At 51.9% G+C, this 14904-nt stretch overlaps 1 protein-coding gene across 11 annotated transcripts in view; it reads left to right on the top strand.

The window, feature by feature from the left end:
• The window catches only part of PTPRF (protein tyrosine phosphatase receptor type F), a 375416-nt gene extending 361698 nt beyond the window's left edge, over window positions 1-13718 (top strand). For all 11 annotated transcript variants that reach the window (XM_030952948.1, XM_030952950.1, XM_030952956.1 and 8 more), the window contains 9 exons: window positions 3312-3431; window positions 4460-4614; window positions 5899-6184; window positions 7792-7970; window positions 10390-10516; window positions 10738-10863; window positions 11482-11636; window positions 11769-11904; window positions 12040-13718. In XM_030952948.1, the coding sequence (XP_030808808.1) occupies window positions 3312-3431; window positions 4460-4614; window positions 5899-6184; window positions 7792-7970; window positions 10390-10516; window positions 10738-10863; window positions 11482-11636; window positions 11769-11904; window positions 12040-12108 (1353 nt within the window). In that variant the 3' untranslated portion in view covers window positions 12109-13718. The remainder of the gene's footprint in view (window positions 1-3311; window positions 3432-4459; window positions 4615-5898; window positions 6185-7791; window positions 7971-10389; window positions 10517-10737; window positions 10864-11481; window positions 11637-11768; window positions 11905-12039) is intronic.
• The last annotated feature ends 1186 nt before the right edge of the window (window positions 13719-14904 follow it).

The raw sequence follows: 14904 nt of genomic DNA, 5'->3' as shown, positions 1-14904 counted from the left end.
CACTGCTGTGATAAGCCAACCAGGACCAGCAGCAGCTTGGCAGCCCTGTGGGGGTGACACTGCTTTAAAGGATTCCTGAGCTGCAGAGGGGAAAAAAAATCTTTAAAGAGCATCAGCTTTTATGGTCTGCAATTTTAGCTGGCTTGATGGTCTAAATCATCCTCCCTTTTTCATGTTTTCACAAAGTGAGAAGCACATAAAGGATAGAAATGGCTGGATTGTGCAATTTAGCTGCCTTCAAAGCTTTACAATCAGTTTCAGAATCATTTGGTGGCAGTTCAGAAACACACATTGTAGATTAGCTTTCCCCAAGCTGCGAGTGTGGTGTGTCCCTGCTGGGCTGTGTTGCCAGGAGAGAGGTATTAAAGCAGGATTTCTCCTACCCTGGGCTATCCCCTAGAGCCTGGCAGAGCCAAGTCTCCCACAGCAGTGCTGTGGGTTGTTCTGTTCTAGCCCAGAGCACCAAGCAGCCTTCTCTGGAGTGTGATCTCCCCTGACATTTCATGTCCTCGGGAGGGGGTGTTAAGAGGCTGGTGCTCAAGGGCCCTGGGGAAGAGAAGCCTGGCAGCCACACGATGCTCCAGCCCTTTTGCTGACAGCAGTGCCATCTGGAGCTTGTGAGCAGGGCTGGGGGCAGAGCACAGCTCTCAAGCTGAAGAGAGGTGCCCGGCTGCTCTTGGGCTCAGGGCATCAAAGGGGAGGAACAGGAGCCACTCAGCAAAGCTGCAATAAATGGCTGTTCAGGACATTACTGTGCTCCTTAAGTTAATGAGAAACAAGCACTGCCAGAAGAAAACATCTCTTATCTGCTTTAGTGCCACAGTGCATCGGCTTCAGCATAAAATTTACAGAGCTTGAAAATGGGGCATAAACATTATGGGTAAATTTGGCAGAAAATGTGACTGACTCTTATCTGGTCATGAATAAATAATTTTCAATTACCAGCGCAGGCATTGCTATTATCCCACACAGGGAACTCCTCTGAAGTTTGTTTTGTGCTCGAGTACACAGCCCTGCAGCATGTGGGTGGCAGGAGGGGACTGGGTGTCCCTTGAGGTGTAGGCTCAGGCGCAGGAACAGGCTGTGCTGTTCCCCTGAAACATCCCCTGCAGACCACAGCAAGCAGCTGCCCCCAGCATTTGCAGGATGCCATGCTGCTCTCCTCTCCCTTAGAGAGGGTCACATCGTCCCCAAGCCAGGCCAGACAAACTCAGACCTCATGGAGACAGCCTGCAGGTGGCACCCACTCATGAGGATGGGATCAGTTTAGCTGTGAAATAATGTTTGTGACCTCCCAGTTGCTGGTGCTGCAGCCAGTCAGCATCAAATGCTCTGTGCCAAGTGAGGAAGAGGAATCCTGAGATTATTGCAGGGCCTGCCATGTTGCCACAGATCCAAGGCAGCACAGCAGCCCAAGCAGCAGGGGACCCTGGGCAGGAGGCAGCAGAGCTGTTCTGCTTGCAGAGGCACCTGCAGTACCCCATTAGGCAGCCTTGCTCCAGGCACTTCTGCCAGGGCAGGCCTTACTGTGAGCAGAACCCAAAAAGCAGGGAGAGGTGCATCCCTCTGACTCCAGGTTGCTGCACTCCAGAGTGCAGGATGAGGGCTCTCAGCTCTGACAAGCCCCACCCTGCTGCAAGTAGTTTCAATTAAAAGGCAGAACTTCATTGATTCCTAATTAAGCTTATTGTTTCCCTTCCCACGCATTGCCATGTAAACACATTCTGCTCATAATTAAGTTTACTATTCCTTGACAAGCACAGATGATCTTCCATTCACTCCTCTCTCCTCGGGTGGGAAACCATTTTCACTGTGGTGCACATGGGTGGGAATGAAGTCTTCCTCCTGTCAGCCAGGCACTGTGGCTCTGCAGGGTGGGGGAGCCAGGTACCAGATGAAACAGGGATGCTGAGGGTGCCAATTAAATAGGGAGCTTGGGGCTTCACAGAAAAAAAAAAAGAAATGAGGAGTAGTTTGAAAACACTGAGCTGTGAAGAGGAGGAGGAGGAGAGCAGCAGCATGTGAGCAGGGAGGGATGTGCAGGGAGGTGAAGGGGGCAGAGGGATGGGCCCCTGGGGATGTGTTTGGCTGTCTGCCAAGAGGAATGCAACAAAAGCTGTGACCGGTAGCTCAAAGCACCCTGACTGCAGAGTTGGAAAGGGGTGATAAGGATGATGCAAGGCAGGAGGTTTCTAGGGAGCAGCAGTGTTTTCATGATGGGACAGTGCTGCCTGCAGGAGGGGGCTGAAGGGATAGTTTGGCCACAGTCTGTGTCTTCTTGCAGAGGGAGAACAAGATGTGTCTGTGTCTAAGCTGCCATCTGTTCCTTTCAGAGCCATTTTGAAACATCTAGGAGAGGTAGAATTTCAGGGATGTTTCCTGCCACAGGGGCACGTTGGTGTTGCTTGGTGATGCTCAATGCACTCAAGCCTGCAGCAGGGCAGAGAGGGTGGACACAGCATCCAGGCTGGAGCCCTGGCATGGGCTGTGTCCCACCTGTCTCGAGGGTGGTTTGCTGCCCAAGGCCATGCTGGCAGGGCACCCTGGGAGACTTTGGATGTTATGGGAAAGGTAATGCCTGTTGCTGTGTACTGTGCTGGACTCAGCTCTGTCCTGCCACAGCTGTGGGTCAAGGACGCCAAGCTGGCGTAGCTGGGAGCTGGTGGGGATACAGACTGCATCTCATTCACCTCAGCTGCCCTTTGAGTAGAGCAGTGCCCACAGAAACCACCATTTCCTCCTCCCTGCTGCACTAGCTCTTCTCCCATCATCCCACAGATGCCCATCTCACCAAACAGGAGGCAGAGAAGTACTACAGCAGGCACAAACCACTGCTAGGAATTGCTGCTCACTGTCTTGATATCTGGTGTTGCTCTTGTTGTTCTTATGTGGTGGCCTGGCCCCCTTTGCCACTTCCACTGAGGGCTCCAGGGGAAAAGGAAAATCCCTCTTTCAATGAGTAGCCACTCACTGAGATCAGCTCAGTTGGTCAGAGCATGGTGCTAATAACACCGAGATTGGTTCAATTCCCATATGGGCCATTCACTTGAGAGTTGGACTAGATAATCCTTGTGGGTCAGTTTAGCTCAGAATATGCTTGTGATTCTGAGTCTTATGGAAAGGGGTCCAGCGGGTGCTGCCTTTTTGCTGGGGATTGGGACACTCTGGGGGAAGGAAATCTGGATTTTAGAGCCACACACACACAATGACTCGTTTCTGTCTTTACCCTTTGAAGGGCAGAGCCCTGTTCCTCATCCCAGATGCCCCAGCCAGCAGCCAATCACTGACCCATTTTCCTCACCTCCCTGCAGGTAAAGTGTGACCAGTACTGGCCGAGCCGGGGTACAGAAACCTATGGGATGATCCAGGTGGTCCTGCTGGATACGGTGGAGCTGGCGACCTACACCGTGCGCACCTTCGCGCTGTACAAGGTATGGGACTGGCGGCTGCTGCTGCTGCTTCACGTATTGCAGAGAGGCCTCCCAATGCTGCAGGGTGCTCCATGGCCTACAGGCAGTGGCCGCTGGCTTGGCCAGGCATGAGCCATGTCTCACAGATGGGCTGCAGTAGGAGATCAGGTGCAGGTTGTGCATCTGGCTACCACTGGACTCTGGCCAGGATAATTGATGCTCTTCTGTGTGCTTTCTGTGGTGGGCCCCGGAGCAGGGTGCTCTTGCCTCTGGTGAGTGTACAGGTAGCAGCTGTCCTTCCATTAGAGGGGCAACATGGGAAGCAGTGAATTTTTATCACTCCTGTCACTAATAATGCAAATGGAGGGGCTATTTTTGACATGAACATAAACCCTTCTCTCCTGCCTGCTGCTTTCCTCATTAGTGTTTGGAAATCCCTGGGGGCAGTGCCAGGAGCAGTGTCAATGCAGACAGACTTTGCAGCAAGTGCTTCTGTGCGTGACAGAGTCTGGGCCAGGAGCCCAGTGCTCAGGGGGACACACTCATGCCCCAGGAAGGCCCCAGCAACCACACAGCCATTCCTACCACTTGCTGCATAGATCGCTCAGCCAAGCCCAGAGAGAAGCAGGGCAGTCTGCAGTCACAGGCTGATCGCCCTGCCCAGGGACACCATGAGGCAGAGGAGCAGGGAGGGAGCTGGCTGCTATAGCCCTTCCATGCCCAATGCCCATTTTCCCTGAACATGCAGTGAGTATGCAGGTAGTGAACCTGTGCTGTGCAGAAAAGAGTCTTTCAGCTTCCCTGCAGTCTGTTCCACTCCTGCAGAGATGCTCTGTTGTCTGTAAAACTGCCTTTCTACATAGCATCTGTATGTATAGGAGCTTTGCAATAAACCTGTGTTTTTCCTCCAAATTTTCACTGGTGAAAGCCCAGTACATGCATCATCACACAGAACTTTGCGTGCCTGTGGCTGTTGTTGTCCTATCAGTGGGTTCCTGCATTGGGATGAGATGTTCTCATGCAAAACAAATCCTCTTTGTCTTTGACAGAATGGCTCCAATGAGAAGACAGAACTGCGGCAGTTCCAGTTCATGGCTTGGCCTGACCACGGGGTGCCAGAATACCCCACCCCAATCCTCGCTTTCCTGCGGCGGGTCAAGGCCTGTAACCCAACAGATGCTGGGCCCATGGTTGTGCACTGCAGGTAGGACTGTGTGTTTGTCTTCTGGCTGCAGGAGCTTTAACCTGTCTGAAAGTGGAGTCTCCCCTTCTTGTGAGAAAGGTTTCATCGTAGCATAACCTGCACTGCATGCTTGGGCTGGCAGCAGAACAGGCTCAGCAGTGGTAATGCAATGGTGGCATTTCTGTTGCTACTGCTGTATCAGATTAAACAGCACTGCTATATGGAGAGCCTTAGAAAACACATTTTCCTGCAAAACTGCAAGTGCCATTTAAAAATTAAATTATCTGTGCCCAGTGTAAGTGGGTGGTACCTTCAGATGCACATCACTGACAGAACTGCATGCAGTGACCTCTAGGAACATTCATATGAAGTATTTACAGCCATACTCTTTCACAGGGTAGAAAGGCAGCTCTGAAGGCAAAATATTAGTCTACTAAGGCTCAGCATCTTACCCAGCCAAGATTTATTTGTAGCAGCCAAGAGGGGACTGTTACTGAGCAAACCACTCCATCATTGCTGTTTCAGCATACGCCTTACCAGCAGTGTTTAATGCTCTTCTTTCATGCTCTGTTTCAGATGGTAGTGGGGTGTAATTAACACACAAACAAGCTGTATTAAAGCTTTGTTAAGGATATGACTTGCACCATAAATGAGGGAATGCCTAGCTCCCTACCTCTGTCTGTATTTGCATGTCACAACAGTGTATCTCCTGTTTTCAGGGTGCTCTCAGAGTGAGTAGCTTGAGGTTTGCTACTGCCTGTCCAACAGCTGTGGAGAGGCATTTGGTGCTTGAGGAAGGTCTCAGTACAGTCATGCATAACCTCAGCTTTCTGCTTTCCCTCTCAGGCTGGCCATGCTCGTTTCATGTGTGAGGAAACAGTGACCCAGGTTAGGGGGCAAGCAGGCTGGAAATTACTGACTTCACTGGTGCTAGGGCCCAGCCTGCTCTTCATGTCTTCTGACTACACACACACGTGTGTGTGTCACTCTCCTGCCTGTTAAGCACATTTCTCCTTCCCTTGTGGAGGGGCTGCCAGCCACCACAGGGATCAGCAGGGTGACACCATGTCCTTTCCACTCCAGCAGTGAAAGGGGGACAGCAGAAAGGCTGAGGAGCCTCTCACATCTCCAGTGATTCTCTCCCTCCCTCCTCCTGTCACTTCTTGTTTGGAGCTTCACTCACAGAGAGCAACCTTTACTCCTCTGTTGTGCCCTAAGTCTGGGTGATCTCTGAAGCACTGTTGGAGCTTGTGTGACATCCCTAGGAGACGGTGTCATCTCAGACCGTGTGCTTTGCTCCTGCAGTGCTGGCGTGGGCCGAACTGGCTGCTTCATTGTCATCGACGCCATGCTGGAGCGGATGAAGCACGAGAAGACCGTGGACATCTACGGCCACGTGACGTGCATGCGCTCCCAGCGCAACTACATGGTGCAGACAGAGGACCAGTACATCTTCATCCACGAGGCCTTGCTGGAGGCCGCCACGTGCGGCAACACGGAGGTGCCCGCGCGCAACCTCTTCGCCCACATCCAGAAGCTGACCCAGGTGCCACCAGGCGAGAGCGTCACTGCAATGGAGCTGGAATTCAAGGTTGGTGGCCCAGCCCCAGCACCCCACTTCTTTAGTGCCCTGTCTCTGCCCGCAGAGCTCCGCAGGCTGCTCATCCAGGGGTTGGGAGAGGTGGGCTATGGATCATTACAGACAGTTATTCTTTTGTGTGTTTCTAAAGCAGGTAGGCAGTGATTTAAAATACATTTGAATTGTAAAGCTTGTGTCGGCCGTGGTCCCCCCTGGATTGGCAGCTTCTGGGGATGATATAAAAGGCAGATGGGTGTGCAGTTCCCAGCAGCACATTCTGCTCTAGGTTCACTGTGCGGCAGGAGCTGCATCTGAAATCAGATGCATATCATGTTAGTGATAATTGATGTTACTGTGAACAACTTGTCTGGAAACAGCTCCAATTTAAATATGTGAGACATTTCTGGTCTCATTTCTTCAATGCTAAGCTCTGTAATCTTTTAACCACCTCAACACCAAGCCTCACCATCTAGAATTGGTGAAGGCAGTGTTTTAAGGCACACCATTTTTAAGAAGCCAAGTCCACATTTTTCTGCCTGTATCTGTATATGCCAACTGCAGATATTTATTACAGCCTTGAGCTGAAGTGAGCTCAGTTAAGTGCCCATATTCTCAGATGAGGTGCATTAGTCCAGTGAACTCTTGCAGGGGAATATAGCTCATGCAGGGAGGCAGCAGACCATGCAGGCTGTGAAATGAACTGCAGCAGTACACCCTCACCCTGGGGATTCCCTCCAAGTGACAAAGGAGCAGGAGAGGCAAAATATTGACTTTCCATGTAAACTGGGAATAGTTGAGAAGCTCTGTCCTGTGGTTATCAGAGCTGCTGGTATCCTGGGGTTGGAACAGTAAAACATGCTGCCTGAGTATCTCATGGTGACACTCCTCAGGAGAGCCACAGAATTGTGCTCAACTCAAGTAATTCTGTTGTAAGAAAGACAAAATTTTACTTTTCTTCCATTTCTCCAAAGGTGTCTTGAGAACAGTAGTGAAATTGCCCCTCTCTGTGCCCTGGCAGTGTCCACTGCATGGGAAACCCTGGGGAGCAGGATATGGGAGGGCCTCCCATGGCTGCACTGCTCCCCAGAAAGCAACCCTGTCCCCCTGCAGACAGCCTCTCCTGAGGTCAACCTGCCACTCATAGAGAGAAGGATGGTTCTGGAAATGCTGGAGGCAGTCTTTTGGGGAAGGAAATCAAACAAAAAAAAAAAGAAGCTGGGGGAAGGAAGAGTGACTACTGTTTGAATCTGCCAGCAGATCTAAGTAACACATTTACCATGACTCCAGGTTATGGGACTCAAAGAGAGCCATAAAATGTCTCACAGTAACCCAAAATATATCTTCTTTACCTAAAACTGTCACAATTCTCACATTTTCTTGGGTTCTTTTGGGGTGAGAAGTAAATAACGAGACATTGTTGGAAGAGGAAAAGCTTTGCTTCCCTGCCACCACCAAGCATACATCCCTGGCTCAGAGAGGTACAAAGCTTCTTGGCTCTGTGTGTGTCAGAGAGCTGCTCTGGGTCTCCCCTACACTACATGACTGCTGCCAGGATCCCGGTTCTGCCCTCAGACTGTTGCATCCCCAGCAGGGATCTGATGTGTCTCCTCCTCTTTCAGCTGCTGGCCAATTCTAAAGCACATACCTCACGTTTCATCAGTGCCAACCTCCCTTGCAACAAATTCAAGAACCGCCTCGTGAACATCATGCCGTATGAGCTGACAAGAGTCTGCCTGCAGCCCATCCGCGGCGTCGAGGGCTCTGACTACATCAATGCCAGCTTCATAGATGGCTACAGGTAAGGATTACCTTGGGTGACTGTGCCAGCTTGGCCTGCCTGCTTGCCTTCTCTTTTCCCAAGGACTGGTCCTGACCGCCTGGGGTGGGCTGGGGACCACTTTGTTGCATTTTATCTATTTCCATCTTCTCAGACACTGCAGTGTGTGTAGTTACAATATGTGAAGACTGCCTGTGAGTGAGTGCTGCCAGGCTGGCTTGTGTTGCTGTAGACAGATGTCCACATGGCTGGAGTGGCAGTCTGTGTTGGCTCCTGTGGAGGTTTTATGGGATATGCTGGTAGGCATCCCTTGGCTTGTGTTTTATATCTACAGTACCTAACTCAAACCTGCCTCCCCGCTGTAGCAGCTAGAGTTAGGAGTGTGCTTCCACTGAACGGCTGATCCAGGCAGCAGCTCAAGGCTTGTTCCATGTCTTCATTTTAGGAGGAGTCTGGATCCTCAGGCAGGGCTGGTGCTGGACACTGGGAAGTCCATCACCACGTTACTCTCTCCAGGACACAGTTTAGAAAGCACAAATTAAGATCTAGTGGGGCAGTAATGCTTAAGTTTTTTGTATCTGTCTGCTGACATCTCATTCTCAGATGCTAAATGCCAGGGGAGAAGAATAACCCAGTGGCCACATCCCCTTCCCAAGCAACCCCTAGACAATAATCCAAACCAAATCACAATTATGCACATAAAAGGCCTGTTCCTGTCATCTGTCTGTGCACCATCACTGTAAGGTCATCCCTCATGCTGATGGTCATGCACCATCATCAGTGCTGGAGTGGGGGATGCAATGATAGATGTGGCACATGTCCCTGCCAACTTGGCTTTGCCCACCTGCCTCTTTTGGACTGGTAACCTCCCAGATGCAAAAGGCACTGCCAAAGGGAACAAATGTGGGTGCAGCCAGGCCAGCAGCTCTGTGCCCTGTTGCTGCTCCAGCAGCTGAGCCCAGCAAGAGTTCCCAGGGAAAAGGGCTACGTGGAGGCAAGAGTGGACAAGGAGCAAAAGGGGAGCAGCAACCCTGGGAGCATCCCAACCCTGGGAAACTGAAGCAAGCCACGTTCCCTCAGGGTGGGACAGAGTAATGGGGAGGGATGAAGGGGCTAGAGAAAAGCTGCCACAGAGCAGAGGGAGCCTTCACTACCTCCTGGGTGTGTGGCACAGAGCCACAAACCACCAGTCATTAAGGCCACTGCCTGGCTGCAGCCTGAGTCTGACAGATGGACTGCAGCCCCTGTCCTGGCTCCAGAGCTGATGGAGAGCAACACTGGCTTTGCCTCCTGGTGATGCTATGGAGGGAGGGAGAGGGCTGCCATCACAGCAGGTGGTACCATTTCATGTGCTACTAACCCCATCCCCAAGTTCTGTTATCTCTTCCCATCCCTTCCTTTGAACCATCATTCTTCTAGTTATCTAAAGAAATCAGTTGGCCCAAGGTCCTGCAGATATCACTGATGCTGCATCTTTAGTAGCTTTTACACATCGTTCTGCATCCCCATTCCCTGTTTTTTACTATGGGTTATAAATCCACCTTGAAGCAGCCCCTGTCTGCATCCCGCATGTTACAGCTGCCCTGCAGCACGTTCATTAATTTAGCACCATTAAAAATAGCACCAGTAGAGGGATGAAGGCAGGATGGAAGAAGCCAGCCCTGGTCCCATGGGCTCCAGCGCCCCGCAGTGGTGGAGCCAGCCCGGGCTCTGCTGTGCCAGGCTGAGAGCTCAGAGAGCCACAGTACCAGCATGCCAGAGCTGAGTCCAAAGCACCAGGGGGGCTTTCTTCAGGTTGGAGGCTGGTCTGGGGCAGGTCGCACAAAAAATTAGGAAAGGTGTTCTGGTTGGCAGTGGAACCAAAAACAAATTCTGAAGCTTTAGAAAAGCAGACAAAACTGTTATCATGGTTTCCACACTGCCCTCATTTATTGTCTGGAGTGTGTAATCCAGGTGACCTGCTTCAGCTGCTCTGTGTTTTCTCATGCAATGGGAGGGATGGCGGGTACTGCAGAAAGTAAAAGGAACACAGAGATGCTGCTGGGATCGTCCCCAAGCACAGTCTCTCCTTCCAGCCCAGATGGGTGCTGTCAGCCTGCTGGTGGGGGCCTGGGTGCCAAGAGGGCTCTCAGTGCAACAGCAGCACTGGAGACAAGAAGCAGCAAGCGGCAGGGCTGGGGACACCGTCACCCCAGCAAGGACTAAGAGCTTTTCTGGGTCCTCCAAGTTGTGCTCACTGTGTCTGTGGAGACCACTTAGAAAAGTGCTGGACCAGCTCACCTCTCTCCCAGAGCCCATGGCTCATCCTACAGCTGGCTTGTCATACTTGCTCCCAAAGTACCATGGGCCCTGCCTCCAGCTCACCCAGCCCACCAGGCCCCCAAAGCAGCTGCTGCCCATCTCTGAGGAGCTGCTCTGAGCACCATTTTTTTTGTCACAGGCAGCAGAAGGCCTACATCGCCACGCAGGGACCACTGGCCGAGACCACAGAGGATTTCTGGCGGATGCTCTGGGAGCACGACTCCACCATCGTGGTGATGTTGACAAAGCTGCGTGAGATGGGCCGGGTACGAGTCCTGCTGTGGGGACAAGGGGGCTCTGGGGCTGCTGTCTGTGGGCACACACTCTTGGCTCACCCCAGTCTGTGTTTGGCACCACTCGCTCTGGGTGAGCCCCCACTGTCTGGTGGCTGACCCTGTGGCCCCACAACCACATAGGCACCCAGGCAGCGGGAGGGAGGAGCAGCAGCTTGTCAGTTCTAATGTCTTACCCTGCTCCTCATCCACAGGAGAAGTGCCATCAGTACTGGCCTGCAGAGCGCTCTGCCCGGTACCAGTACTTCGTAGTGGACCCCATGGCAGAGTACAACATGCCACAGTACATCCTCCGGGAGTTCAAGGTGACGGATGCCAGGGTGAGTGCATCTGCTGGCTCCCCAGCTCCTCTGCCTCTCATGCCTCTGCCCTACCCAGGCCAGTCAAGGGAGTATGCAACAGCTCCTGGAGAAACAGGAAAGCAAAAGCTGCCTTGCACTGCAGGCAAAAAGGGCTGCTGCCCACCACCTACTGCTCCCCTCTCCACAGGTTCCTGCCCTGCCAGCTGTATCAGCCCCATGAACAGCTCAGAGATCCCTGTCAGCACCAGACCCTGCCTTGCCTGTGCTGCTCATTTGAGCAAGCATTTAACACAGGTCTCCCTGCACCTGGAGTCTGTGTGCAGCATCTGACCAGGCACAGGGCCCCTGTGTTACAGTAAACATGGTTCTAGTATGGAGCTGGGCCCCAAACACTGACCCAATGGACCCTGTAGGGGCCCAAAGGCCTGCTCAGCTAAGCTACCCTGGGGTGAACATGAGAGAACAGAGACAGGTCCCAAACATGCAGCAGACTATGTGCCTGGGCTCACCTGTGGCCTCTGCACCTCTCACCTGGCCTGGTTCAGGGGGTCTAAGAGCAGATCAGAGCACCAGTGCTGAGGGGAGTTAGATCAGGCCCTCACCGATGGTTCACATCCAACACCCCTCTCCCTGCAGGACGGCCAGTCACGGACCATCCGCCAGTTCCAGTTCACAGACTGGCCTGAACAGGGAGTGCCAAAGACAGGAGAGGGCTTCATTGACTTCATTGGGCAGGTGCACAAGACCAAGGAGCAGTTTGGGCAGGATGGGCCCATCACAGTGCACTGCAGGTAAGGACTGCAGCCTTGCCCCAGTGAGCAGGTCCCTGTGCTCCAGGAGCAGCTTGCATCGCTCCTAGGAGCTCTGCAGAGCCTTTCTGAGGCTGGCAGGACTCACAGTGGCCCCTCTTGCTCCCTGTGCAGTGCCGGGGTTGGGCGCACGGGCGTGTTCATCACACTCAGCATTGTGCTGGAGAGGATGCGCTACGAGGGCGTGGTGGACATGTTCCAGATGGTGAAGACCTTGCGGACGCAGCGGCCGGCCATGGTGCAGACAGAGGTGAGCTCCCCTCCTGTGCTTGGCAGTGGAGATCTGTGGGAGAAGGGAGGGCCCTGATGTCTCTGGATGTTGGACCCTGCAGCCCACTGTCCTTGTGTCCCCACTGCTCATGTTTCCCTCGTTGGTGTCTTGCAGGACCAGTACCAGCTGTGCTACAGAGCCGCACTGGAGTACCTTGGCAGCTTCGACCACTATGCAACGTAACAGTGCTTTCCTCCAGTCGCGGTGGGGATGTCTAGGAGTGGAGACGGGTCCCTGTGAGCCAGAGCCGCCCATTCCTCAGTCCTTCTGTACAGGTGGAGGTACTGCCCAGGCCGCAGACCTCCACGCCAACCAGTTCTGACCACGGCATTTAGGAACTTAGCCCCAGCGCCAAATGAGGGAATCCGACTCCAAAAGCATTTCCAGTCTCTGGCTGAATTTCTGCTCATGTGCATCTCTCACCCTCTCTCATGCCGACTGCATTTCACAGCAAGGCTTTAGGTGGGTGGAATGGGATCTTTTTTTTAAACATGTAAAATAGTTACTAGTGGTTTTTATAATCTTCTCTCTCTTTATTTTTTATTTTTTGCAAGTCTTAATGTTTTGCCCAAGCAGAACTGGACCCGCCAAACCTTTGGGAGTTGGGTTTTGTTTTTTTTTAATTCCCTTTTGCTTTTACATTTTTTACTGCCCTGTGTTTATTTCAGCCCAGTCACTGCTGGTTCTGCCCATTTTAGTGCAGCTTCCTTGGTAATTCGCAGCAGCTGGCTTGTGGTTCCTGCCCATCTACATTCCCCATAGGCTTTTTAATCCTCTGTAGAATATGAAATTTCATGGAACTGGACCTAAGCTACCAATTATTTTTTTAGTCTTCTCCTCCCCCCCATTATTTCCTTAGTAGATTTGGGTTTGGGAGGGCATATGGGGTCGCTGGAGAAGCGTCCCTTTGTCAGCTGGAAACTGTTCAGTCCTATTACAATACGTGTTCAACCAATCCAGTGACCGTGTGTATTGGCAGATCCTGATATGACGTGAGTTGTCGTCGCCTTGTTTGTGAGAGACCCAAAATCCCGGGCTCCAGACATTGGAACCTCTTTTTGTGTGTCTTGCTGGAAAGGGGGCAGGAGTAGCAAGGGGGTCCCACAGTTCCCCGGGGAGGGGATGGAAAGAGCAAGACACGGCCCTTTGTGTTAACCCCACGGTTCTGTGCGTGCAAGCGCCATCCTGTCACCTCTCACCAGTGGAGTGCGTCAGAGCATTGACAAAGGCAAGGAGCACAAGCCCAGCTGATCCACAGCAGAGCTGGACCATCTCGCTTTGGAAGCAGGGTACTGCAGGGAAGGGGAGGGGAGTACACATGGCTTCAGAGGTTGGGTGTATCTATAATTTCTGCTATCCTGCAAATGTTAAGAGTCACTAGAATATTGTACTTTCCGCTACTTCAGGATGTTCTAATGAACCAATGTGGCAAGACTACTGGACTTAATTTAATGGTACTATATATTAATACTCCTTATTATATCACGCTTGCACTAAAGATGGGGAGTGAGCAGCCCTCTTTTGAGTGCATTGAGTTATGAATAAAGGTGGTGGAAGGGTATCTAATTGTATTATCACATGTATTCCGAATGTTAAGAATCCAAGCTACGTTGAAATCAGCAATCCAGGGTTGGTAATGTTGGAGGACACATTCATTTTTACCTTGTGGATGCATAGTGCTGTAGGGGTCACTGTTGTATACAGTCTGTTTTCTATTTGTTAATAAAAAAAATCTACAGCATCATTGCATAATTCTTGATGTTAATAAATTTGAATAATTGGGTTTCATACAAGCTGGCTTTCCTGTGTGTTTCTTTTGCAATAAGGAGAGGCCATAGAACCCTTTGGCAGTTGGTGCACTCCTCAGCCCTTGGCAGGTAAGTTCTTTCCCATGGGTATGTCCCAGCCATGAGTGCGCTGCACTTTCTGCAGGGACCCTGTGCCTGCAGGGAGCTTGGAAACCTTCTGTGGCAATTCCCTTTGTGCATGTATGTGCTCACCTCCTGCTCACCTGCAGTTGTAGGGGACTGCATTGACTGGTTGGATATGCAGGAAAGAGAGGGGTCAGTGGTGATGGCTTTGGTGGCAATAGCAGTTGTTGGCACCCTCCTGGATGTTGCAGCAACGCTGCTCTGTAGTACTGAGCACAGTTGTATATTCAGTTAGTGCTCAGCAGTAAAGCTGTCACACAGCTCCTGACTTCAGAGCAGCACCCGTTTGTTCAGATGTGAAACCTGCCCAGGCTGGCAGCCCTGCCTGCTCTGTGTGGAGAGCCCAGGCCAGCCCTGTCCATGTGTGCACTGCAAAGCCAAAATGTCAGCTCCTGGAGAGATCAGCACCTGAATACAGCACAGGTCTGTGAGGGGAAACCACTGCAAGGGGCAGAACCACATGGATCAGGGCCCTGGGGTATTTCCATCCTTTCCCAGGGAGCCAAATCTGCCCTGGCCAGCATGTCCACGATGGGTGGGAGTGCATGGTGGTCAGATGAGCTTTTCCCTAGTGTGGCTATGGGCATCATAGTGATTCCTCAGTGACTGCTGGAGCTCAGTCACACATAGCATGACTGAGCTTGGTACTGACATTCCTGAGCCGCACTGTTCAGCTTTTCCCAGCTAGAAAGGATTGACCACAGCTGGTTTTGGGTTTTTTGGCCTCATTTTTTTTGTATTAGCCTGAGACTTTTCCCACCCTCTGGTATCAGTACCACACTGAGCTCCAGATCTGAAGGAATGGTCTGGAGATGGGGCTGTAAGACACTTTAGTTTCTTGTGTTTGGAGTCTCAAACAGACCAACCATATTTGCACTAAACAGTGGTGCTGGGATATTACTGGCCAGACCAGCTCCTGGGTAGGTGCCAGATGCAGGAATGTTTTCCCCTTGCCTGGCTCATTGTTCCTACACTGCTTCACTACCGAGTGGCCTGAGGGGCTGTTGGGCAGCCTCACTGGGGATGCAGATCCAAGGGCAAAGCAAGC

The sequence above is a fragment of the Camarhynchus parvulus genome, chromosome 8 (genome assembly GCF_901933205.1).
Source record: "Camarhynchus parvulus chromosome 8, STF_HiC, whole genome shotgun sequence".
Taxonomy (NCBI): domain Eukaryota; kingdom Metazoa; phylum Chordata; class Aves; order Passeriformes; family Thraupidae; genus Camarhynchus; species Camarhynchus parvulus.
Note: the sequence above shows the minus strand (reverse complement) of the source record. Positions and strands in the feature narration are given on the sequence as shown.